At 41.6% G+C, this 27,035-nt stretch overlaps 2 protein-coding genes across 4 annotated transcripts; both read right to left on the reverse strand.

Moving 5' to 3' along the window:
- Nucleotides 1-272: 272 nt before the first annotated feature.
- On the reverse strand, nt 273-6,378 carry fgf9 (fibroblast growth factor 9). The gene is made up of 4 exons (XM_039817384.1): nt 5,235-6,378; nt 2,129-2,257; nt 1,538-1,641; nt 273-1,362 (listed from the first exon to the last, which is right to left on the reverse strand). The coding sequence occupies exons 1-4, from the start codon at nt 5,410-5,412 to the stop codon at nt 1,180-1,182; spliced, it is 594 nt and encodes a 197-aa protein (XP_039673318.1). The 5' UTR covers nt 5,413-6,378; the 3' UTR covers nt 273-1,179.
- Nucleotides 6,379-8,637: 2,259 nt separating this feature from the next.
- Nucleotides 8,638-27,002, reverse strand: ccdc93 (coiled-coil domain containing 93). Of its 3 annotated transcripts, none has more exons than XM_039818021.1 (25): nt 26,987-27,002; nt 26,204-26,307; nt 25,111-25,224; nt 24,223-24,317; nt 23,694-23,805; nt 23,159-23,257; nt 22,661-22,717; nt 22,354-22,454; nt 21,926-21,943; nt 21,573-21,609; nt 20,145-20,243; nt 19,454-19,504; nt 19,020-19,106; nt 18,409-18,525; nt 17,082-17,144; nt 16,539-16,612; nt 12,901-12,982; nt 12,637-12,711; nt 12,382-12,453; nt 11,441-11,549; nt 11,252-11,334; nt 11,007-11,044; nt 10,799-10,883; nt 10,373-10,486; nt 8,638-9,570 (listed from the first exon to the last, which is right to left on the reverse strand). In XM_039818021.1, the coding sequence occupies exons 2-25, from the start codon at nt 26,288-26,290 to the stop codon at nt 9,514-9,516; spliced, it is 1,926 nt and encodes a 641-aa protein (XP_039673955.1). In that variant the 5' UTR covers nt 26,291-26,307; nt 26,987-27,002; the 3' UTR covers nt 8,638-9,513. The 3 variants fall into 3 exon arrangements, with proteins under 3 accessions (XP_039673955.1, XP_039673953.1, XP_039673954.1); XM_039818019.1 differs by lacking the exon at nt 26,987-27,002 and adding an exon at nt 26,399-26,459; XM_039818020.1 differs by lacking the exons at nt 21,926-21,943; nt 26,987-27,002 and adding an exon at nt 26,399-26,417.
- Nucleotides 27,003-27,035: the final 33 nt, after the last annotated feature.

The raw sequence follows: 27,035 nt of genomic DNA on the forward strand, positions 1-27,035 counted from the left end.
AGTGATGGCGATTAGCTTCGGAGCGAGTAGCGACTCTAGAGTCCTAGTGAGAGAAACTAAGTGTCTCCTCTGTTCTTTCTGACCACGGTGGGAAATCTGGAGCAGGAGAAGTTAACCCTCTCCTTGATTTCATGTTGTTGATGGAGAAGGAGAACCAGGAAATGAGTTGGGGGGAATGCAACGCTACCTAGCCACGGCCGAGCGACCTTAAATTTTTCGAGAGGTGCACGTCAGGCTACGGCGTAGGGTCCGGCGTAGACGCAGAGGGGTCTGCGGGGGTACGCCATCGATTCGACGCAGAAGCATAAAACGGCCTTAAGTCCAACATTCACTCTCTTTTGGCTCTGTTGCTGTTTTGGTCTCCACCAACTCCTAAGGGAAACATCTGTCTTATTAGCTGCTACATGCTTCGCTATACTCACCAGGTAGTCATGCTTCTGTTGATCCAGACTAAACTGTGTCTGTCTGCAGTTTGCTGCTGAGAAGGTAGAGTACAGAGGAAACACCGCTTATGAGAGCAGAGTTTTCTGATTGGAAACCCCAAAAAATTGCTTTAAAAAGGCTAAAAAGCTCTGTATAGAGGAGGGGAACTACAGGGTTGGTGGTCATTATCTGTGGGTTCGTCACTACAACTGTAGTCATTTTATGCATTGCGGTTAAAAATATTGAGCAGTGCAGCTTAAAGGACTGACACAATAATGCTAGTTTGAATGCCTTTAGTTATTAACCATGCATGTGCAATTTTGAAAATATCAGAAGAACAAGCCTGTATGTTTCAACAACATTTTGTCCCATCAGCCAACTCCCGTTCACTGGTAATTAATAATTACATATGCTAATGCATATGTAATTATTTATTATTGTATCTTTTCCAAGCAGCCATTGTTTGTTGATTGGTCCTCAGACTGTGTCAGGTTTTGAGCCAGTTAAGTAGTTGCAGGTTGAGTGGCTGAGCGTGACAAAGCATTTGAGCGTATAGTTCACTGTCCTTACTTACAGTAAGTAACGCTCCAAAGAATCCCACCAATTGTGTCTCTTGGATGTGGTTCCAGTTGTAGTTTTTTTTCATGTTGCAGTCTAGTCTGTTGCTTTTCTCATAAGCTGGAGATGCAATGCAAGCAATCACATATTCCTAATTTGGCCCCAATTCTGGAGTAGCTGGTTGATAGTGGCCCCCGATCATGGTGTCCTCCGAGGTAGAAAGTGGGTGCAGGACTGGTGGCGGCCCACACTGCTGCCCTTTCTGAGCTCTCCCTTCTGGGAAAGAGCCAGATAGATGCCTGGGTGAGACAGAGAGGAGTAGGTGGTGTAGTGATTCTCCTCCAGGTTCTCCTTTAACAGGCAATCGTCAGAAAAATGCTCCTGGAAAAGACAGTCAAGAAGACATTTCATATTATCTGATTGTGTTTTTGTTCTATTATACAGCCCTGTACATACAGTAGTAAGGAAAGTCTATCACAAATGCATTCTTATTTAACACCGCTTGACCTAGGTCTGAATGTATGTAGCCGTGTGAGCTGTGCAGTGGGCTACATACCGCTCCATATGCCAGTCCTTCTCCACTCATACAGACGTACAAGCCACTCTTGACTCCTCTGATTCCCACCACTCCATGTTTCATAGCAAACACCTTCAGCCAACCTCGAGGAGATGGAGAAATGCAGGGTAAAGCAATGCTTAAAGGGATACGCCACCGTTTGTTGAAATAGGGCTTATCACAGTCTCCCCTAGCTGTAGATAGGTGGGTGCATTTTGTGCATGCATTGTTTTAGTCCGTCAACACTGGCAGCCGCCGCTAGTAGCTAGCCTAGTGAATGGAATCCTATGTGCCGGTTAGCATGTGCAGTAAAAAGCCAACAAAAAAAAACAACCTAATTACTTGCACTGAGCAAAAATGGGTTGGCCCACTATTACAGCCAGTCCGTATAACACCTTCAACAAAGTTTCCTTAAGACTTAGATTTTGGGGTGTATCAAGGTTTTACATTAAAACTGGGTCTAAAATATTGTCCATATCTCAAGTGAAAAAAGATTGCAAACCAATAAATATACAGAATGACAACAATTCAGGTTTAAAAAGCATTAAAAAAGTGGTTGTGGCGGGGAGGGGGGGGTCATACTGAACTCACAATGCTCAGTGGGTTTGTGGACGCCTCCTATAGAGCCACTGGGCAGAATCTGGAGATGGTAGCCAATCCCAACACGGCAGTAGAGCAGCAGCTGTTTGACCCCTTCTCTGATTGGATGAGGACTCGAACCTGCATTAGAAATAGGTTGTTTGGAAAAGATGACACTTTGATAATTATTATCTTACTGGATAGTTTAATCCAGAAGAAAAAAAACAAAAGAAAGATTGATTCTCTTTTAACAAAGAGTGTGTATTTGTTATGTAATAAATACAGAAAATACGTTGGAAGCATCTTTCAGTGTGTGCAAAAACTTATTCTGAGGGAATTCTCATCAACTGCGCAAAAGTGCTGCTTCAAATCCATCTTTGTACAACACTCAGATGTCATATTATTGTAACCACTCCTCTTGTTCATACTGGTGGTGGAGAATCTGAAGTCCAGCTGAAGCGTACTGTATATTGGGGTTTAAGTTCTCTAACTTTGGAACATACTGTACTTGATTTGTTTCACTCAGTCATTTTGTAATGAAATTGCCTTTGTTTTCACAGGCAGTGTTTCATTGCTGAGTGACGATAGACAGTGGTGTGCCCAACGATTTTTGTATGGGTTGGCCCAAGTGGCGCAGAATGTGTATGAAGTATGTACCACAATGAATGTTATTTACACCTGTGATTTTGGCAACTTGAAACAAAAGTAAACATGAATTCACTATATCTTTTTTTAGGGGGGGACAGGGGCTCTTCAAGCAGAGACAGCAGGTCAACAGTTGTCACATAAAATGTACTTATAAACTTTTATATATATATACTTTTATATATATATATATATATATATATACTGTACATCATCTAAAATCTGGGAATCTGAAGATTAATTTGAGATGCAGCTCAGCACGGGTTTTTCTAGTCAGAAATCTGATATTAACATTGTGTTTTGGTTAGGTGCTTTGTGTAGAAGGGCTTAGAACATTATGATGGAAGTTTATGATGGCCATATTATGTCTCATAAGTTTATATAATTTGTTACACAGACTTGGTGCATAATTTAACCATTTGGATAACAACTGCATGGTTTTAGAATAAAAAAGGGGCAAGCATATAAAGGGGAGTACTCGTGGGTACCAATAGAACCCATTTCCATTCACATATCTTGAGGTGAGAGGTCAACGGACTCCTATTACAATGGCCATGCCAGTTTTTCCCTCGACAAATTTGCCTAACTTTGGAGTGTTATTTAGCCCCCTTCCTGACAAGCTAGCATGCATGTCCTGGTCGGTGCCAGATCGTCTAGTTTCTAGCTATTGATGACTGATGGTGGTTCTGCAGGTCTCTTAATGTTAACATTACAGGATTCTACAGCTTCTTTCCTTTCGGTGTTTGAATTTGTAATTTAAAATAAACAGACCTACCAAACATAACACAACAGTGGCACCATGCAAACGTAATATAACGCTTCCATACTTTATTCTTTAGGTCCTTAATTACAACATTCAAATAAATAATTTTATATTCAAAAAAATAATGGTCCTGCCTCTGACTGGGCAGATAGCCAATCATAGTTTAGAATAATGAAGCCCCTGGGTGGACCAATCAGATCTCAGGGGCCCATGCCAACCCAGGCCACTCCCTGGACCCGCCCGTGGCGATAGAGGGCTATTCCCTGGCAGTCACGTGCAGGTTTGTTGCTCTGAGACAACACCAGAAATAGACCTACACACAAATACCCTACGATATATCCAAAGAAATTATGGCGACCGCCAGCCAGTCACATGAAGTTAAGTTTAGCGGCCTTTACAGTAAAATTTTGCCGAGAAAAGGTGACTGTCAGCAGGGTAGTGGTCACCGTGAAGTGCTGGTCATTAGAGGTCGTTGCAGTTCAATTTAGCTGACAAAACGCGACTGTCCCGTGACGACGACAGTTAAGTTTAGGCACCGAAATGACTAAAATTAGAAATAAGATTGTGGTTTGTATGAAAACATCGGGCCCCTTAAGTAGTACTAGTCTTCAGGTTTCCCTGGGAAACAAACTCTGCTCCCCCACTTCCAAGCCCAGTGTTTCATGACCAACCCATCCTCCCCGACCTCCCCTTTAAGCAGACCACAGCAGTCATATACAGCAGCAGACAATGTGTTGGATACAGAAATAAATGTGGAATACATACGAATTACAGTGCTTTACTTGTCGTAGCTAAATGTACGAATGGTTCAGAACAGCCCGAGATGTGATGTGACAAAATGACATGTATCATCTTGAGCCCTGAGGGCAGCAAACATGAGTGCTTTGAGCACTCTTGACTCAACGATGTTGTCCAACACGGTAATACCGATCAGCATCCCATTCAGCGTGTGCATGCATCATTTCCACTGAATGCTTGTGCTTTGGTACACAACAGACCGTTTTTTAAAGCAGACACTTTGACTTGTTATTAGCCGGAAAAGCAAAGATATAAGGCAATGAGAAAAAGCCTTAAGTGAAAAGGCCCACAGCAGAGCTGGAGTGCACATACCTAGATGGAATGCAGCCACAATGAATGTTATTATTTACACCTGTGATTTTCCTGACACGACATTTGGCAAGTTGATTCAAAGAGAAGAAACACCTGGGGTAAATGCCTTAAAGGTCCAGTGTGTAACGTGTTTAGTTGTTCATTATCAAAATCTGTGTTGCCCCGTTCACCAACTTGTCCTTTTTCATGAATATTTACCACCACCATCAATTCCAAGTATTCCTTTTGGCTTGAAATTTTACATTTGCGCTTGCATGAACTAGGGTAGACGCTCCATATTCATGCTCCATCTTGAAATACGTTAGCCGGTAAGGGACATACAGGACATACCGCTCCAGCTTTCATGTTTTCGCTGTCACATGATAAACTCACAGCTGCCGCTAATGCTGCTAATGGGTATCGTAAGTATACGTACTCTGAACTGTGTGGCGCGAGAGAGTTAATTGCGATATATATATATATATCTATCTCAACGCTAGATGGGAGAAATTCCTACACATTGGACCTTTAAGGTAAATTTAAGACAACTTAATGTTAAATGATGGTTTCCATTCTGAAAGCAAAGTAAAAGTACAAGAGTTTCCCCAGATGTTCACTTACCTTTTCCTTTCAGCAGGGTGTCCCTCACATGCAGCTTCCAGAGGTCTAGGAGGCGAGTGCCCTGGTCCTCGGGGGGAACCACCGGTTCTTGTCTCTTTGCTCCCACGCTGAACATCAGGAGCAGCTGGAAGCCAGGCAGCAGCAGCAGCAGCAAGGAAACATTCATAGTGAAACCCATCAAACACCTGCCAGCGGACTATGCGATGGTGTCTCACAAACAGTCATGTCCAATAACGAAGGGCGCCACGGTCCTGGGTCCAGTGACTTTGTCTGTCCAGCAGGCCCAGGTTAGGCCTCCTCTTGCTCTTCTTCTTCTGTTGAACTCTGAAAACACTTGAGCTCCACTGCAGTCTCTGCTCATCCCCTCTACACATACTTTCTGCTTTTATCTCTTCAACGCCTCTTTCTACACTGAAGCACTGACTGACAGTGACACCATGAGATACTCAACCATACACCATCATTATCAGTGACATATCAGCAATCATACCAACAACAGCCTGAACGTGATGTTCTTTGAAGCCGCTGCAGAAAGCAGCTCGTTGTACACTGACAAACAAAAACTTCTTCAGTGTCAGCCTGTAGTAACTGATCCAGTTTATAGTTTCACTTTAACCACTTAAAGAAGGGGTAAAGTACAGTGATGTAAACTTTGGCACTTTACTGTTTGGGTGTGGCCTGCACACATGAATATGTTTTCATGTCGCCCAATCAGGCCTCTGACGGCTGAGAGACATGCAAACTGTCTGTTCAGTATCATTGGAGATGTGATTGGAGAGTGAGCTGAGCTGATAGCGGGCGCAGGAGAACACACTCATGATACACATACAAATACAAGTTCAGAGATCTTCCAGTTCATCCTAAAGATATTGGATGGGGTTGAGGTCAGGACTCTGTGCAGGCCAGTCTTCCACACCAAACTGGGAACACCATTTATAGATTATAGAGCTGGCTTTGTGCACAGGAGTATTGTCATGTTGAAACAGGAGAGGGCCACATACCTCTATATAATATATGTTTATGGTGTAAATTCATAATATGCATCGGAGTAAACCTGATGTACTGTAGGTTACAAGCAAAGGTATGTTTAGTCAACATGGCATCATGACTTTGCGTAAATATACATGCCAACTTTCTTAAGCCAAGTGGCGTGTATGCCCGCTCTATACAGCGTAGACATACAAGCGGATAGCCGAAAAAGCGTATCAATAGCGCGTTATCGCCACTTGGCGTGTTATCGCGAGAAGAACGTGTTATCACGAGAAGAAAGCGACGGTTAAGTTTAGGAAAAGTCACACGCGGGACAAGGAAACGTCACACGCGGTCACAATCCCTGGTCTCCTGGGTGAAAGTCCTGTGTCTTAACCAGCCACCCCACCAACATCCCTAAGCAGATTTTCGCCCTTTCATACTACTCGTTACGTCGTAAATTACACACAATCGCAAGGTAATGTAAGTCAATGGAGGCCAAACGGCGTTGATAAACACGCTAAAAAGCGAGTATGCGTCTTGATAACACGCCAATAATGGCATATGAATCTGCATGTCATACATACGCCACTTCATGACATCAGTCTGGTTTAGTTATCTCTTCTGCAGCTTTTGACTGACATTTCAATCTCAACTTTTAAGCCGACACAGGCGGACGAAAACAATTCTAACGTAATACATACACTGAATTGGTATTTTGTTTCACATCATTCAACTCTATTTAAAGGGTTACAGTAGACGCCACCACACACACACACACACACACACACACACACACACACAGCAATAATAATGTGACTGCAATACTGTAAATACATTTGACTATTTATTCTCTTTACTTATATTTATTGTTTATCTTTAGAGTGTCTTGTAGTTTTCCTTATCCCTCGCTGCTGCATCAGCGTGAATTTCCCCATTGATGATTTTGAATCTTGAATACTTTAGCTTTGGTAAACAAGAGACCATTTCCATCAACAGAGGATGTTATGCACGACATTAGTTTGACAGTGTTTTGACTGACTCAGATATTCAGCCAAAGAGGCAGAGCCTCCAGAACCTGAGCTGCCAAGAGCAAACGCCGACTGCTGGTGCTTTGGCTCTTCGATGCCGACAGAAATGGAATCCTTCTGCTCCAGTGAATGTCTGTATGTATGTGCACTTTTTACTGGCTGCTGTCGCTGACCACAGCCCTGTGAGAGCCCGTACGTAACACTATTTATTTATTTATGTGTATTACTGCAACGGAGTTTAACTCCTCACTTTGACAGTCTGCTGGAGACCTTCTTCAGGGTCCCGAAAAGCTAAACTGGAAGACAACCAAGACCAGCAGGGCGATTTTGGATATAGTGGACTTTGGGAAGAAGCAAAGAAGGGACAGAGGGTGCACAGCTTCCCTTCAAACACTAAGGGATTTCTACTCCTGCAGCATCCAGAGCGTCCTGACAGGGAACATCACTGCCGGTCTGCCTGGTGTGGAAACAGCACTAAACAGGACCGCAAGGCCCTGCCTAAAGGATATGTACACCAGGCACTGCAAGAGAAAAAGATCCAAACCACCCGGGTAACAGGCTTTTCTTCCTGGTACTGGATACACCAGGCCAGCACCAAGAGGTTTAGTAGGAGCTTCTTCCTTCAGCTCACTAGGATCCTAAATGACTAAAAGACTTTGAAAGACACTGTTTGAAGGAACTGACAGGATTACATTTAACTGAAATTGTGTTTTATATAATGTAGACAAATAAATGAACTAAAAGGTGTTTGGGGAGCACTCTTGCATATATAAGATCAGTTGTATAAAGCATTGTGTGTCTCCAGAAGGAGCTGTGTAAAGTCTGCTGAGTCAGTTGGGGCTGAGGAGAGAGAGCTCACCGTTCCTCCTCTGTGCTGCAGGCCAGAGGTTTCCAGGCTACATTAGCCACTATTAGCATAACACCCCCACATCTCCAATGGAGGTGTTGACGGTTGAGTTGCCTCGTGGCAATTTAGGCACTACGTTTTTACAAGGAAGAATAAATGTATAAAAAAAATACTGTATCTCTGGGTTTACATTGATTTTGATCTGTCCATCTCGAGACTGACGCTGTTATCAGAGTACAATGCTAAATCTGTGGATTACTCTTTTGTCTTTTAAGAAAGATTCTATGACACAAATGAAAGCTCCAAAAGCAGTTACTAGAGAGTATTTGATTGGTAATCCTGGTCAGTGTGTTGGAACGGAAGTTTATTTGGCCGCCTTGTGCATCTGCAACAGAGATTTGAAGTGCTTTGTGATACACAGGATGTTTCCTCCACAGATTCATCATGTGACTTTGGACAACAGCCTGGTGACTTCTGATAGTACGCCGTTTTTAATCACACAGCACACGGTGTCTGACAGGACACATCCTATCTGAAGTGAGTAACAGCAAAGGCATTTAAATCCTCATTAGAAAGATTCTCTTATTTATTAAATAATGGTTGTACATGGTCATTGGATGGTGACAAAGGCAAATGTAAGACATGAGGTGAATTCAAATTTCAGAGGCACATAAGAACAGCATCATTGGCAAAGAACTTTACATAACAAGATGATGTGCAAAGCCGCACTGGGAATCTTCACACACCACTTGTTATAATGAAATGAAGGACTTAGGTTCCTTCAAATCCTGTAGCGTAACATCAACAAACACACATAGTGGGTGTGGGTCTCTTCTGTTGCAGCCCCACTTTATGATCAACATGAAGACATGGGTGGATCTTTTACATCCAGTGCATCTGCCTAGTACAGCTATAAAAAGGTAAATGTTAGTCCAGTTATGATTCAATTTGACATTTAAGCTACCTAACCTATCACATATTATATATTATTATTATTAACACATTGTCATAGCATTCATTTAGAAATACAACACTTTTTAAGGAATGGGCTGACTTGATTCTAAGATAGTGGCTGGTAATTTGTGATCATTGTGGCGAAGGTTATGCCAAAAATATGCGACACGTAAGAGCTTATTTTGACTTGACCAATTAAAAAGGCAATTCTGTTTTTCAGTGGAGCAGCTGGATTTGGCACATATAAAGAGCACAGTGTGAATGTAATGTCCAGGACTCCTCTCGCAGGGTTTAAGATGCAAGTCACAAGTCTTGGTTTACAGCCGTATTAGCCACATAGAAAAAATTACTAAACAAAGTGTGGAATGTTAAATCATACCCCATTCATGTACAGTTAATGTGTAATAAATTTAGCTCATAAAGATGACATATTTCATTTAAATAAAAAACAAACAGTTTGCCAACAGTAAAGCCAGGACTAAGAGGCTCCTTTCGCTCTCAGTTTGGACAGCAGCATCTCGTTCTTCCGACACTCCTAGTGACAAAACAAAAACACATTCATCATTACTGTACATCATCATCATCATCATCATCATCATCATCATCATCATCATCAGGCATGTATGGGGCTTTATCTCAGCTTAACAAATAAGGGATGCCTTTAAAATGTCACATTTGCTCACTAATAAATGATATGGTCACTTGGCCAATATGTATATTTTATAGACATTTAGCTATTGTTTTTAATGTCCCAATCAACTTTATGATCATTTTGGAGGCTGCAGTTTGTGCTATAATGAGAGGTTTTCATATTACCTTTACCCCATTTATATCAATGAGGTTACCAATAAGCTAAACAATGTATAACATAGCTATACAACTGTTAACTGACTGGTTGCACTCTTCTTTCCTTATAAAAGTTCCTGCCAGTTGAAAACAGTCCCTCCCTGTAAACAGCAACACCTCTCATGTAACTAAGAAGCACAAGCTGATACATTGTTTTCCTGGGGGCATTCACATCCCATGTTACTAACTTTGCTTCTTCCCTGGAGTCCTTGTGCTTTCTCGCTTCACCGATTTCCTCGGATTGTGGTGGCACCTGGATCGTGTCTGCAGCTGCTGCCGTGGTCTTGCTCGACGCCTTGCTACGCCCTGCACTGCTGCTGCTATTATTGTTAAGTCATATTCTATTATCCTTATAGTTACTATAAATGCCACTGTTCATGACTATCCATTATATCCACTGCTCTAATTATTGAGTCATATATCTGTACTTCTCTTTCTATCTCTCTCTCTCTCTCGACACTAAAACTAAAATTGAATTTCATTTGTCTCACCTCTTTAAAGTCCTTGACAGTTTTGAAGTACAGCCTCTGCTTGTCGAGCAGCTCCAGGTACTCATCGTTCAGCTGGTCCCTCCTCATTTTGTTTTCCTGCTTCTTCTTCTCCATCTGGGAAAGCAGATGAGCAGGAAGCGTGCATCAGATAAATGCTGCGGCAGCGGTGGCTTGTGTTGAAACGGTGGAAAGCCTGATACAACTTGGCCTGGATCATGTTGATTTGTTATGCTGCATCACCCGTCTCATCGTGTGACGGCTCGTTTTCTCGCTCTGTGCTGTTCGGCAATGTCGTCACGTTCCCACATCTCAGCATTTAACGTGGTAAGTACAGTGTAATCATAACCATAGACATAATAGCCAGTTTATAAAATAAAATAAACCCCAAGTTGTAGCAAGCGGAATTCTCCTTTAAGAGAGTTATACCTTGATGCGACTCTGTTTGATTCCCTCCACTATTTGCTCCATCTGTCTGAGGAACTGCTCCTTGGCTGCTGAAGACGACATGGCCCTGGATAACAGTACAGCAGCTTATAGAGCGTATTCAATAAAAACCGAGCTAAGAAACACACCGACAGTCTCTACGACACAATCACATCAAATACATACAACACACCAGTGCAGTTATACTTACTGTTGGAAGTTGTCGTGAATGGAATTCAGCAGATTCACCTACAGAAATGAAAGCACATTTTGTTGTATTAAGAACACATATTTGTCTGATCATGACTTTCACTTTTCATTTTTCAACTATATCAATACTCAAACTGGACAGATAAAATACTAAAATTAGAGGTACAACTAAATTCAAACAGAACTTGGTAATATATTGGAAATTATTTTCTGTGATGCAAACAACTGACCGCTGTGGTTCCTTACCTCCTTCTCCAGATACACCTTCTTGTCGTCCAACGTGTTATACAGTGTGAAGAACTGCTTGGTCTCTTTATGTGTTGCAGAAACTGAAAGGCACAAACAAATTGGCAGAGATTGAATCACTTTGTTTTGTTTTTTTTGGAGACATTTAGTACAAACCCTGATTTGACCAGATTTTGAGGAGGAACCCACCTTGGCTGTAGAGTTCGATGAATCTCTTTTGGTACTGGGTCAGCTCGGCCCGGCTTGGCACCTCATCGATCTTCCTCTGCAGGATGGCAATCTCACGGTTCTTCCGAGCCTGAAAAGAGTGAAGGAAGGTCCTGAGTGATTCAGCTCATAGAGGAGAGGGTTATTTCATGTGCCACACATGTATAACATTGATCAAGGTACTGAAATAATCTGGAGAGCCTTCAATTCAATAGAGTTTTCATTGCAGACTTTTGTTAATAATAGTCTGTTTAAGCCTAACCAGTGGCAGAGGAAGTAATATTAGCAGCAAAAATGACTTAAAAACCCAACCTAACAAATGTGTATTAATCCGCTGCTAAAAATAGTCCCCAAGACATGTAAAAATGTGTAGAAATATTAAAAATAGAATAATGCCATTGTTGTTTGATTAACTACTTTTTATACAGCTGGGTTGTAAACCTATGCCTCATATCATGGTAATTATTTTGCATAATAATAATTGCAAATAATTAGATCAGATAACACACACTCACACTCACACTCTAATGCCAGTGCCTACAGTGCAGCATGCATGTCTTTGTCTTTATGGTGGTGAGGAAACCAGAGAACATGTAATCTCCACACAGGAAGGCCCTGCTCGGACCAGGGATCGACCCCCCCCCCCTGAATCAGCAGTGTTACCTGCCTTGAGGCAGCAGTGCTATCCACTGAGTCAGTGTGCCAAAATACAAGCAGAGAACAATAATAACAACCAGCGAGGCTAATCTGCACATCTAGAAACAAACCAGTAAAAGACACCATGAATAGGCTGTGTATTTGTTGGATTATTTTCAGTACTCTCAATTTGTCTCATTGTTATCTGTATCTGCTGCTGTGACATCATTCCAGAGAGATCACTCCATTTCCATCTAATCTTGTGTTATGTTGTGTGAAGTAGTTACCATGAGCAGACGGATCTTCTGTAGTTTCTCTCTGTCTGAGTTGTACTGTTTGTCTATCAGCTGGTTCCTCTCCTAAGAAAAGAAGAGGAGGAGAAAAAGTGTATTTTAAGCAAACTGTGAGGAAGACAGGTTTATTAGGGAAGGCAGTCTTCATGAATGTTTATACTATTGTGTTTTATAGTGTATAACACAAATGCTAAAATACAACATGTGTTGTATAGTGAATATAGAATATAATTCTAACTAGATATGTACCTCCTCCTCCTCTGTATCCTGTCCTGATGACGCCTTCAACTCCTCGATGTTCTGCTGCAGACGGGCCATCTCTTCCTGGACACACATTAAAGAGAAAATTAGTACTAATTTACTGTTGGGCAGGATGTATGTTCTGTACAAAACACCCAGCAGCATCAACTGAATGTAGAATCCGTGTGTGTGTGTGTGTGTGTGTGTGTGTGTGTGTGTGTGTGTGTGTGTGTGTGTGTGTGTGTGTGTGTGTGTGTGTGTGTGTGTACTCACTCTGCAGTGTGTGCGGAACTCCTGCTCCTGCTGCTTCAGGTTCTCGTTCATTGTCACCAGAGCCCTCAGCTTCTCCAGCAAGCTGTTCAACACAAAAAAACTTTATTAGATGGACTGTCCCATCACTCAAAGATCATGCAAGTGTCCATGAGCAAGATGGTGAATGTCTCACAGGGCAAAACTCTGGGCCTAAACTGCAGAAACACAATTGGTGAGGAGATGGAATTTGGGGTGTAAGAAAAAAATCGATACACTTCAGTATTGCGGTATTTTATTTTGCAATACTGAATCGATTTCAAAAAGGTAATATTGATTTTTTTTTTTACATTCAAAAATATTCATGTAAGACAGTGGTTCACGTTTATGTTGTGTTTAAACCCCCTACCGCTAGATGGCTATGCTGAGACACACCACTTGCCTAGCAGTGCCTGACTTTTAGCTAGAAGCTAACAATGTAGCTATGGCTGAACTTTGGCCTACTTTAGCATATAAACATTAGCTCACTAAGAACCTGGGAACCACAATCCCAAACTGGCAGTTTACTGTACTGAATTGTTTACCTAAAGTAAACTTCTTTGACTTTTATGAACATCAAGTCTATTTTTTAAAAACATGGTGCTCTTTAGATGCTTTTATATAGACCTTAGTGGTCCCCTAATACTGTATCTGAAGTCTCTTTTATATAGACCTTAGTGGTCCCCTAATACTGTATCTGAAGTCTCTTTTATATAGACCTTAGTGGTCCCCTAATACTGTATCTGAAGTCTCTTTTATATAGACCTTAGTGGTCCCCTAATACTGTATCTGAAGTCTCTTTTATATAGGCCTTAGTGGTCCCCAAATACTGTATCTGAAGTCTCTTTCCCAAAATTCAGCCTTGGTGCAGAATTACAGCCACTAGAGCCAGTCCCACAATGAGCTTTCCTTAGGATGTGCCATTTCTGTGTCTGTAGGTTTAAATGCTTTTGAGGAGGAGAGCGGGGTGTGGCCTTGACCAACTGCCAATTTGCTAATTTGAAAGCCATGATCTCTCTTTCTCATGGGTGGGCCAAGTTCTCTGGGTGGGCAAAGCAGAGAAAGGGGAGGTAACCTTGCTCCTTATGATCTCATAAGGAGAAGATTCCTGATTGGTCCATCTGAGCTTTAATTTTCTCAAAAGGCAGAGCAGGATACCCAGGGCTCGGTTTACACCTATCACCATTTCTAGCCACTGGGGGACCATAAGCAGGCTGGGGGAACTCATTAATGTTAAAAAAACTCATAAAGTGACATTTTCATGCCATGGGACCTTTAAATATTAGTTTTTCTAAAATTATACTTTAAAAAAATCCCAATATATCGCCTTACGCACAGTATCGAAATATATTGCAATATATTCAATTGTGACCCGCGTATTGTGATACGTATCGTATCGCCAGATTCTTGCCGATACACAGCCCTAGATGGAATGAGCTACAGATTCTTTTTTTTTTTTTTTTTAAATACAGCTTTTTGATTGTAATCAAAGAGGTTATTACATTAAAAAGCTTTTATTCGTACGTTTTGCATTAAACATTTTCTGGCTTATTTGCAACCGTCCTTCATAAAATAACACATTCCTGGGTTCTTCTAGTAGCTAAAGCACAATTACTGTTAATCACGGGTTTGTGTAAGGACCATCTGACCTATATCAGACTGTATTAGAAGTCACTTCCAAACCCCAATTTCAATGAAGTTGGGACGTTGTGTAAAATGTAAATAAAAACACAATACAATGATTTGCAAATCCTTTTCAACCTATATTAAATTGAATACACTACAAAAACAAGATATTTAATGTTCAAACTGATAAACTTTATTGTTTGTTTTGCAAATATACACTCTTTTTGAATCTGATGTCTGCAACACGTTCCAAAAAGCTGCGACAGGGCCATGTTTACCTCGGTGTTAAATCACCTTTCCTTTAAACACTCAATAAGCGTTTGGGAAGTGAGGACACTAATAGTTGAAGCTGTGTAGGTGGAATTCTTTCCCATTCTTGCTTGATGTACGACTTCAGTTGCTCAACAGTCTGGGGTCTCCGTTGTTGTATTTTGTGCTTCATACTGTCCACACATTTTCAATAGTAGACAGGTCTGGACTGCAGGCAGGCCAGTCTAGTACCCACACTCTGTTACTACGAAGCCACGCGGTTGTAACGTGCAGAAGGAGGCTTAGCATTGTCTTGCTGAAATTAGCAGGAATGTCCCTGATAAAGACTTTGCTTGGAGTGGAGCATATGTTGCTCCAAAACCTGTATGCATCTTTCAGCATTAATGGTGCCTTCACAGATGTGCAATTTACCCATGCCATGGGCACTAATGGCGTTTTTCCATTACATGATACCTGCCCAATTCGCCTCAACTCTACTCGCCTCTTTTGGTTTTCCATTATGAAAAAAAGTCCCTGGTACCTGCCAACAGGTACTTTTTGTTCTTTTTTTGTTAGTATCACCTCCGTCGAAGTTCCAAGTGAGCTGAGGCGATACCAAAAGGTGACGTGAAAACCTGCAGACTTCCGATTGGTCGGAGAGAATCGTCACTAATCACTGCGTCATCATTGCTAGAGACAGACATTCCTCAACTTTCCCATTCTTTTGTTGCTCCTGCTTCCTCCCAGCTTGTTTGGAACATGTTGCAGGCGTCACATTCAAAATGAGTGAATATTTGCAAAAAAAACTAAGTTTATCAGTTTGAACATTAAATATCTTGTCTTTGTAGTGTGTTCCGTTGACTATAGCTTGAAAATGATTTGCAAATCATTGTATCGTTTTTATTTACATTTTACAAAACGTCCCAACTTCATTAGAATTGGGGTTTGTATATATCAGCTATGCGTCTTGAGGGAATCTCCTACCTGCCGTCATTTGTTGCGATTCTCAGAATGTTTCTCAGACCGACGTCCTCCACAAAACTAATGGGCCTGCAGTCTGTAGCTATCTACTTCACTATGGCATTTGTTAGCTTCTCTCGCCTTTGTTTATCTAAACTTCTCCCACACACTGCATCTAACGTAGTCTGCCAACGCGCAGTTGAATGATTTGCTGGTATCAACGGTGTGTATTGCAGGTGATATTTCAGACTGGAAGTACTCCGGTGATAAGAAAATTCAACTTTGCAGTGGTTACAAATAACTTTGGTTCTGTTGACTGCGCCGTCTGGAAGAACTTTAAAATGAAAATGGCCGTGTAAAGGTTCCGTACCCTTCTCCATGTTTGTTGGCTTGTTTATCTGCCAATTCTTTTCCGGTTCCTGTAAGCTTGACTTTTTTTTGACAGTCAGCACAGACTTTTACAAAATAAAAGCCTGTGAGCGACTTTTACAATTATAAAAGAAATAATAAAAACTGTGTTAATAAGCGATAAAATAATTGTTGGCGTTAATTAATGAGTTAACGGGATAATAACACGTTAACTTGCCCAGCCCTAATATATATATAAATAAAATTTCTTAATTCCCGATGTTCCAGGTTCTTCAAGAAATCAAAAGACAAGCAGGCCGCTTTTGGGGTTGAAGGAGGAACTATTCACTGAGGACTGACACAAATCACAGAGGGAGGGTCATTGTGTCATGAGGATTAAACACGGGGAAGTCAAGAGAGAATTACTCTCCACCACTTACCTGCTGTCAGCCTGCTCCTCTATCTCGCCTAAAGACTTCAGCTCTTTCAACAGTTTCTCAGAGTGCTCTGTAGCCTGGGGAAAAACACAAAGGCCTGTTGGAAGAAACTTTTGGAAAGAACTTGTCCCCTTTTTCTATCTTAAAAAAATGTTTCCTGATCTTTGCTTATTCTTTTGTTTTGTTTTTTAAACCACACACATCTGATTTTTTTTTTAAAATCTATAATGAAGGTCTTATTGTGATGTGATCAATGTCAGCCGCCAAATCACCCTGAAATTGTCTTCATGTGTGTTGTTTGAGGAGATTGTTTTTATGACAGCAGAGGGGATGTGACCTCTGCTGGTATTTGCTACCAGGCGTATCTCAAAATACAAAATCAAGATCCATAATAAACGCAGGTACCACAACGTCCAACAAAAAATTCAACGACGTTTAGTGCTTCTAAAGCAACTAACAATAATATTGCACGTATCAATTGTTCCATGGGTCTGCCAATATCATACCAGCAAACAGATGCTTACAAGTATTTTAGCCTTGACTCACCTCTATCAGATTTCTTTTGGCATCGTCACAGCCGGTTTTCATCTCTGCATGCTTGGCTTGTAGCTATCAGACAAAATAAATCCTTGTTACTTGATACCTTCCCGGGGCATTGTTGTAAATCAATGTACACTTCACTTTACAATCGTATAACCGTTTCAGCACTAAAGACAGTTTGGCTTTTTGAAGTGGAGTTGTATGAGGTACTTCTCCAGAGTCAGTGTATTAGCTACATGTACGGTAGATGGCGGTCGGCACGCCCCCAGTGTGGAGAAGCAGGCAGGAGTACTGACACAAGCTGAGCAATGTATATTTAAATATATATAATACATAAATTTGACATGTTGGTTTCTGAGGTTACTGTATAGGTTTTTATAGGCTCTGGTTGTACCAAGTGTTTAACACAGCGTGGTGGGACTCAAAAACAGCAACAACAACAGCAAGCATGCTCGGTTTGCATAGAGTAAAGGCAATGAGTCTGTGTTACCTTATTTGAAAGAAATCTGTTTTTCTGACAATTTGATAAACAAAAATGCCTATAATGTTTGAGTAAATGAAGCCCCAATTAACAAAACTGCTTAAAAAAATAATATTAATACTACCGTCAAAAGAAATCATTGAGAGTCTGGTACGGTCCCACTCTGGACGGTAAAACTGATACCCCGTTTACACGGTACATGGTGATCTTGAAAAATTGAGTCATTTCCCTTCGTTTGTGCCCTTTGTTTACACCAAGTGGAAAATTCACCTCTGAAAACGATTCTTTCTAAAAACTCCGGCCAGAGTGGAGATTTTGGAAAACTTTGTTTGCACGTTTGCATGTAAACTGAGACAAATGGAGGTTTAGGCAGACGAGGAAGTGAGGAAGAAAAGACAGAGGAAGTGATTCGATGCGGTTGTTGCTATTTTCAGGATTCTGATTGGCTAACGTGGGCTTGAGCTTCTTACACCGCCACCTACAGGTCTGGCATGCTCTTGACGGCATATATACACGGGTAAATGTAAACGAACACTTTTCTGAAAACTGACAGCTGTGCACCATGTTATTTTTGAAAACAGAGAGGTTGAAAGGTCCGTTTATGAAAATAACCGGCCACGTGTAAACTTAACATTTGATTAGCGCTACTATTCAAGATTAAGTTATGCTTGTTTAACAGTTGTTGGGTAAATTGCTGATAAACACACTTAGAGAAGATTCTTATCATTTTAGCACTGGTTGTCCTTTGGGGCAGACTAAAACCTCTTGGCGGGGGTGCCAAAAATTCCTATATGCAGGAAAAAAAACCTGGGTGTGAGTGGAGTGGACAGTGGGCCACAGTGAGCTGCTGACCTCCTCCAGTTGTTTAGTCTTCTGCTGGATCAGTTTGTTGAGGGAGGCCACTGCCCGGCGGTGTTGCTGCAGCGGGCCGTAGCGCTCCGAGCGCTCCTCTGCTGAGAGCTCCGACTGCTGCAGGGACATATGGGAGATACATTTTTATTACAACAAGAGCATGCTAAAGCATGGAGGTTTTTAAGTGCTGGGCCACCCCAGGCTGCTTGAACAGGTGAGCTGTGTTTTGTAAATGCCTCTACAAATGTCTGAAGCAGTAACCTACACATATTGGATTTATACCTCTCCATGTTACATTTCACTTCACCTGTTGCAACCAAAAAGACATAAAATTAAGAAAAAAAATAAGCTCTTAAAAAGGTATGTGAATAAGTGACTGACAGATACAAGTGTGGGATTTACATTATGCTTTATATTTTTTAGGTTTCATCATTAGGAGAGAAAAGGCTTTTCGGATGAGGAATCTCTTCTCTTTGGTTTATTATTATCTTAATTTCACAACAGCAGTGTGAAAGCAGTGTCTTCAAAAGTCAGGTGTTGGAAAAGCTTATAGTAAGAGTCATCTTACCGAGCTAATCGGTACATCATCACTATCACTGATTGTTGCTCACCTTCTCAGCGTACTCAGACGCAATCTGTTTGATCTCCTCAGACTGCAGTCCCACTATCTGACCCACTGCACTCGCTGTCAGCTTCCCCTATACATGGACAATAGAGAACAAATAATTGCACAATTCACATATGGTTTAGCCGTTTAGTTGTTTTGTTAACAGTAAATGCGGTGGTACAAAAAGTTCAGTTATCAGTTACCAGATCACAAAACTTGAGTTAAAAGAACAGAGCCTTGACGGCTTATGGAACAAAATAACAATATTGTAGACAGAGCAATGCTAGGGAAATAAGCCACGAAAAAGGAACTAAGGGTTATTCATATTATTGTAGGGAGAAAGAGCTTGAGGTTTGAGCCCAGATAAGCAGGGGGGTAAAGTGGTGATTCACAGATGAAAAACAAAAGGGAATGAGACGGAAAACAGGCTTTGCCCACCTCTTCATTTGCCATGGCAGCCATGCTGGTCATCAGGGTTTTGATTCGCATCTAAAAAGAAAAAAACAAGCACAGTTCCACCACATATTAAGGCGGGGAGTTCAGAGTCCTTGAAACGGTGGCACCTAGACTGTGGAATGATTTGCCTCAGGATTTGAGAGCAGCAGCTGTTGATATTTTTAAAAAGCAGCAAAAGATTCATCACTTCACTTTAGTCCTTCCTTCATTTCTTCCTTCCTTCTTTCCCTTTCTTCACTTTCCTTCCTTCCTTCAGGACAGTTTCAATCAACTGGTCTTCTCACAGACTTATAATAAATCAAATTAGTCATTTGTAGAGTTACACATACTGTATATACTGTGTAATAAACCACTGTATGTGATTATTTGTACATTCATGATAAGTAACTACTCATTCCTATGATTATTAACTCTTTAGTTACTTTATGAATTCTCATTACTCTAAAATATGGCCACATATGCCCAACGTTAATGTTTTGCATGACAAGAAGTAAGACACTTACATTTTAACAGCAATCAATATTTTAAATTCATAATATATTCAATTTGTAATTTCACTGCTTATAGATGTCTTTCTCCTCCCACCCTATGCTTTTTGCCGCTACTTTCTGCATTTCTAATAGGAGGATGTTTGCCTTCCGTGTTTATTGCACTCACTGTATGAAGTGCTCACCTCCTCCGCTGCCTGCAGGTCTTCTTCCTCGGACACTTCTGCCATTCCAGGGGGCGCTGCCTGAGAGCCAGTGGCCAGCGAAGCCTTCCTCTCGTCCACCTAGAGGAGGGAGACAGGATGCAGAAGCTAAAGAAGAGAAGCAGTAAATGACCACAAAGCAGCAAACCACACTTCAAACCTCAAACTTCTACTCTTGGCATTACTGTGTTCAAAGAGTTCTCCACTGATTTAGCATTGCACTCCTTTAACACTGTCAGACTCACAGTGGACACTAAAACAATGCGCCTATATTACCCACAATGCAACATGACCACTCACTAGTCACACACTTCTGTCTCCAGCACCTCTCATATCTACTTTAACCCTTAGAGACCCATTTTTGTCTTTTTTAGGGGGGCAGGAGATCTTCAAGGGGAGACAGCAGGTCAATAGTAGAAGTCACATAGAAGTGGTATACATCATCTGAAAGCTGGGAACCTGAAGATTAATTTGAGATGCAGCTCCGCACGGGTTTTTCTAGTCATAAATCTGTAAAAAAACATTGTGTTTTGGTTATGCGCCTATTCAAATTTTGAAAATTTAGAGAGTATGAGGGCTTAGAACAGTATGCTGAAAGTTTATGATGGCCATACTCATGCTCAGTTATATCTCCTAAACAGTTGCAGCAATCTACAGTATTGGTTGATACCATTTGATACACAGATGTGACCTGTGTGACATTTGAAACCAATTGGGCTCATTGAACGCACAACAGTCTCAGCTTTCCAGTCATATTCAATTAATGAAACACCAAGACCCAGCATGCAGAAATGTTAAAATACCCCATTTTGAGAATAGGTGAAAATAAAACAGTTCTATTGCATGCAAAAAGATGAATGTTTTTTGCCCCAAATTGCATGAAGCATAAGGTGGGCATTTCTGTAAAGGGGAGACTCCTGGGTTTGAGGTGAGAGGTCAAGGGGGAGGGAGCCCTTTGGAAATGGCCATGTCAGTCTTTGGAGCCTGTAGCTACAAACAGAGATGAGGAGTGGGCTACAGAGGTTTGGTAAGCTCACTTCTTTTTAACTCCACACCTCCAGATTTTTGACATCAAACCTGTAGTCTCTTCCGTGACATCAATGGAGGACATATATCTCACTCGCTCCATACAGCCCCCCCTTTTGGAGACACAAGAGGCTTTATACAACTATTTCACATATGCAGCAGTGCTCCCCAACGCATGGTAACACACTCTGATGTGTACAATGTCGAATGAGTTCCCCTTTTGACAATGTCAATCTGATATGTAGGGGCATAGGAGGAGTATACCGCAGTGTATCTTAATGTATAGGCCTGCTAAGTGATAAAAGGAAATGAAATGCTCCTGCAAAACTCCCCAAGTGAAAGGTGACTGTTACTTTGTAAAAGACAAATCATTGAACCACCTACCTTGTCTTGTTTGGACTGTTTGCTGAAACCATAACGTCTAGAGAGAGAGAGAGAGAAAAAAGAACCCACACATAACTAAAATAAAAGGAAGTATATCCTTTTCCTTTTCAAATACACCGTGCCACATTACAACATCAACACACCAAATGGCAGTTCAAAATGCATGAGGATAAACAGCCCGCTCCGGACAGGGCTGTCTGAGTTAATAAATACCAAAGTAGTAGATCAGAGAAGCGCTACAGTTTGCATCCATCATGCCTAAAATACAGTACGTGAGAGCATTCTCAAAACACAAAACACAATGCTGTGAGCTTGCAGAAAAAGTGAGCTCCTTACGTTAATACAGTACTTACAGGAGGAAATGGGACATTCTAGTACAGAGGTGGGGATGAATAGATGGATGAAAAAACAACATGTCAGACATATAAAAAAATTAAATAAAAAACTAGACATGTGTGGGTTAAAGACTACAACAACACTGGGTTCAGGTAAGCAAGAAGGCAGAGACAGAGATAATGTATCCTTATGAGAAAGTAAAGGAACATGTTACATGTTTTTCACGAGACCTTAATGCTCAAATGAGCTGTATTACATTCAGTAATACTGATTGAAACAGTGACTTAAAGCCACATGGACACCTTCGCGCCACCCAGGATACGACTGGTTTAAAAAGAATCCAAACAACCCAGAGTGTTTTTTTCCCCCCTATACCAGAATAGCGCTGTGGAGACAGGTGCAACGCCAGACTACAGAGAAACACACACCAGATGTGAAATCTCACCTGCCGTATTCCAGCAGAGTGGAGTGAACCCTTGACTCCTCATCCAGAAGCTCCCCTGCATCCCTCTGCCTCCTGTACTTCCTCTGGGGTTTGTACACTTCCTGTAAAATGCCACAGTGTTCATATTCGAGGAATAGGAATGAATATGCAGTATAAAACTAATCCTGATCAAAATAAACACATCAGTTGATAATCTTTTTAGAAACGGTTGTACTTATGGTTTTTAAAACACGCTGCAGTATGAAAGGTTATCTCAATAATTTGTATGTGTTCATGTTATGTGATGCCTGATGGTTTAGCAACTCACCAATACATCCAGAACGGCCCTCACAGCCTTGTCTTTCCTCTGGAGGAACTCTTCATCCTAGACCATGGGGTTTTACAGCACAGGTCAACACCAGCTCTTATTTACAAGACAATTTACTGTATGTAAATACAGCCTAACAATCACGGTTAGAATTCTTCTTTTTTTCACCTGCCACCTGAAAAATGACATGAAATTACATTCTGCACCTTTTGGCCTATGGAGTGAATCAATATCTTGATCAATTACAGCACTTTTTTCTGTATAAAATATTTTTGTTACGACCAGCCATTTAATGAAGGGGACATATCGAAATGATGGAAAAACATCTCTGGGTTTATATTTTATTATATGCATAAGTATAGGTGCATAACCCTCGGCTACACAAGTGACAAAAGACACTCAATCCGATTTGAGCGGCCAGAGCGTCCGGACTGAGTCATTCCACCAACCACACCAACCAAGTTCTGGCTCTGTGACTGACTGCTACTGTATAGTTACCTCAGGAAGGCTGTGGGTCTTCTGGAACTGAGAAATGGAGTAGGCTCTCACATAGTCGCCCATCTCTTCCCTGGTCTCTATGGCTCGCTTCACTAGCCACTGGCAGGAGACACAACACACAGCTGATCAGATACGAGAGAATAAACCGGAAGGTACGCTGTACAGTTCAAACTTCCACAAACGCTGAACCATCCCTCACACTGGATTTATTGGCAAAACAGCATGCAACGCAACACATTTATGAGCCGATAATCAAGTCCTACGCTAAGTTAAGGTGGAAATCACAGATCCAGATCACAAGCCAAAATCTTATCAGCGGATACAATTTTCATTCAAATTAGATGGACAGATGGGATACTTCTGTCTGATGGGAGCAGAGGAAACAACTACTTTGAAGACCAATCACAGAAACCACATTAGATTACTTTGACTTTGTCATTATTACTATTTGTAAATGCTCTAAGCAAATGGCCATTTGATGCTGAATATTAATATATGAAGAGTCTGTATCTCAGTTTCGGATGAATTCTCTCACCTGTATCACTGGAAAAATGTGGATAAAATCCAGCCCTTGGATTTGATGGGGCTCCAGGCGATGAGGACACTTCATCTTCGGTAGAACAGACACTATTTTCTCCGTCAGAGCTCTGCAGAGAGAAAGAAGCACTCATCACGGATGAACCAATATTTATATTTAGGTTGCTGAAGCTTTAAATGGCATCGTCTGGGTTTTTCAACTTGGACCCTAATTTTCTTTGTTTTTGGGTGCAAGTGACTGATTGAAATTTGTCCAGTATGGAGCGAGAACATTGTGACCAGTTTGCCGTGAACCGGGCTGCAATGTAATCCTATGGGGGCAAATATGCATCGTCAATTTCATCCACTAAAAGTGCTGTTTTTGCGGCTGACAGGTTCAGATTGTTATTATAAGTGTCTGACAACTTTAGGGAAATCGCCTACCATTGGACCATGTCTAGCAACACTGTTTTAGATTGATGACCAAAGACTTCACCACACTTCAGGAACAATAAGCCTGCTGAAAGAAAAAAAAAAAAAACACTCACATTTTCTGGCCAATGGTTGAGTTTTCTTGGAAAAGAAGATCCACATCAATGTCAAAGTTACATGTAGTGATGCACCAGGTCATACCACCGACCACCTGAAGAGGAGAAAATGAGGAAACAAGCTGAGTGAGGTGGAGATTTAGGCTGCATCTCATAACCCTTATGTGATAGCTCCCCCCCCTTTTTTTTTTTTTTTCCTTCTCCCCCCCCCTGTCTCCAACCTCACTTGTTCTGCCCGTGAGGCTGTGGATCACGACTCCTCCCACTTGCCTCCCTTCCTCGCGTCTTAGTCCCTCCCACGAGGAGGCAAGGGAGAGACGCAAGGAAATCATGGGAGGAGAGAGGAAACGAGCAAATGTGTTTTAGAGGGATGAGACGTCCTTTCCTCTGAAGGGTCACTGAATTTGTCAGCTGTATGGGCGGAGTTAGCAACTCCTTCATCTGCTAGGCTTCCGGGAAGGCTGCTCTCGTGTATCCTCACCTATATCTCCTCGATGACCCCTCCTCGATCCTCGGTGCAGAAATAAGAGCTTTGAGACGCCCTTCACCGAGGAGGGACAGAACAACTTCCGGTTCAGCCGAGGAGCTATCATATAAGGGCTATGAGATGCAGCCAGAGAGAGTGGCCTTACCGGAAGCCGTCTAGCTGAAGGAGTTGCTCCGCCCAAACACCTACCAAATTCATGTGACGCTTCAGAGGAAAGGACTTCTCATCCCTCTAAAACACATTTGCTCCCCGCATCTCTCCCATGCCTCTTTAAATTCACAGTTCAGCAATACTTGTATCTTTATCACCTCCCCTATTCGCATGAATCAGGGAGTTTCCCCAAGAACATGATGGGACCAGCACAGAGAGAGCACCAACAGGTTGTGTGTGTGTGTGTGTACCTTATCAAAAGGTGACAATCCTTTAATTCGTGCTCTGAAGTATCCGGCTGCCAGCAGGAGCTCCAGGATCTCGGCCAGCTTGACGCTCTGCTCCTCATCCTCTCGGGTTTCCACCTGGGAGCCAAACACACACATAATCATCTACCTCTTTAGAAAACTACTCTCCCGCCGGGCTGCTGAAGTGCTCTCGAGCAAGACACTGCATCCCACACTGCTGCAGGAGGGGTTATTGTGTTACCACGATCTGCGAATCCAGGGTGTTGAGGAAAGGACAAGCAATTTGCGGTGACGGGCTACATCCCCTATTCCTTATTCCAGGCGTATGAGGTGCTGCCATCAGGCAGAAGATACAGGCTGCCGTCCTTAGAAACCAACTGGGCTCTCAAACCATTTATTCCTACCAGCATTACACTACTGAATACGTTAGGGAAAATAACTTGATCCTTTCTGTGTGATAATACTGCACTTTGGTATAATATTAAAATGTCACTGATGATGTGGCACCTTACTATTGATAGCCCACTGGTGCTAGTGATACTGCACTTTACTATTTTATAATGTAGAGATACTTGGTGTTGTGTATTGTTGTTATTGTGTGGGGGTGAGGGAGGGTTTAGTGGTCCTGTTGTCTGTCCGTCTGTCTGTCTGTCTGTCTGTCTGATGAGCTGTATGGTGCAAGATGAATTTCCGAAAGGATCAATACATGTCTATCTATCTAGCTAACGTAAGGTTAATGTCTGAGGCAAGATGAGAAATCACAACGTTAGTGCGGTGGGGACGTTAGGCGTCTGCCATCATGAAGTGGTCGGAATTATTTTCTAGGACACTATTGTTTACGTTAAAACGCTCAAATTGAAGAGGTATTTTAATTCAACTGTTGTAAGCTAACGCTATAGCTTTTGCGACCGTCAACTTCATATACATACGTTACATAGCTAGCACATTATGTTATAACGTTATGTCTTTTGGTAAAACTCCACTTCTAGCTAACTACCCTCCGAGGTATGTAGTGACATAATAACGTTATGCAGTTGGACAGTAAAAGCTTCGTATACTGTGGTGAAAAATAAAGGGAAATGCTCTTTAACGTTACCTGAATAAGGTTGCCTTCCTGGTCATACTGGGCACCAATTTTCGAGCCAGTTCTCACTCTGTGGAAAACAGACGCAGCCGCCGCCATGATGAACTCAAGTGTTGCTGATGATGACAGATCACATGACCGTTAACATTACGACACTCAAGATATTTTCAATGCAGCGACACACCGGTTCATATTATAGTTACATACATGGGCCAACGTTGCACACAAAAAGACACTTTGTAACATTTAACATAACTGTATTGTATATTTTACACCACCGTCTGTGTTTTAAACGCGTGGTATATGTCGTGGTATGTCACGAGCACAAACGTGTAGAGACAGCACAACATGCACGCGCAGTCAGCCAGCAGAGGGAGCACCGAGATTACAAGAAATTGCTTCAAACCACTGGCCTCAATAAGAAATAGAAGAAATATATATATATGTAGCCCTTTTGAATTGTTTCTGACCATTGCTAATCGTTTTCGGTAGGAAAAAAAACTATATAAAGAGGAAAAGTACAGCGCTGTCAGCGCTAGATTTACTAAACAACAGCCTTACTGAAAACAAACATTTAAATGCTGATGAGAAAAGGAGACAAAAACTTGGAAAAAGATGGTAGAAAGAAGGAAGGAGGTAAGGCAAGAATTGGTCAAGATAGTATCAAAAACTTCAAAAACAGTGACATGAGAAGAAAAAGGCGAGAAACTTGTAAAAAGTAGAAAGAAGGCAAGAATAGGTCCAAAGAAGGCGACACAAATGTCACATTTTTGGTAGGAAAAAATAAAACTCTACATAAAGAGGAACTGGACAACAGCCTTGTAACTATTAAACATTTTGTTAA

This window comes from Perca fluviatilis, chromosome 12, assembly GCF_010015445.1.
Source record: "Perca fluviatilis chromosome 12, GENO_Pfluv_1.0, whole genome shotgun sequence".
Classification (NCBI taxonomy): Eukaryota; Metazoa; Chordata; class Actinopteri; order Perciformes; family Percidae; genus Perca; species Perca fluviatilis.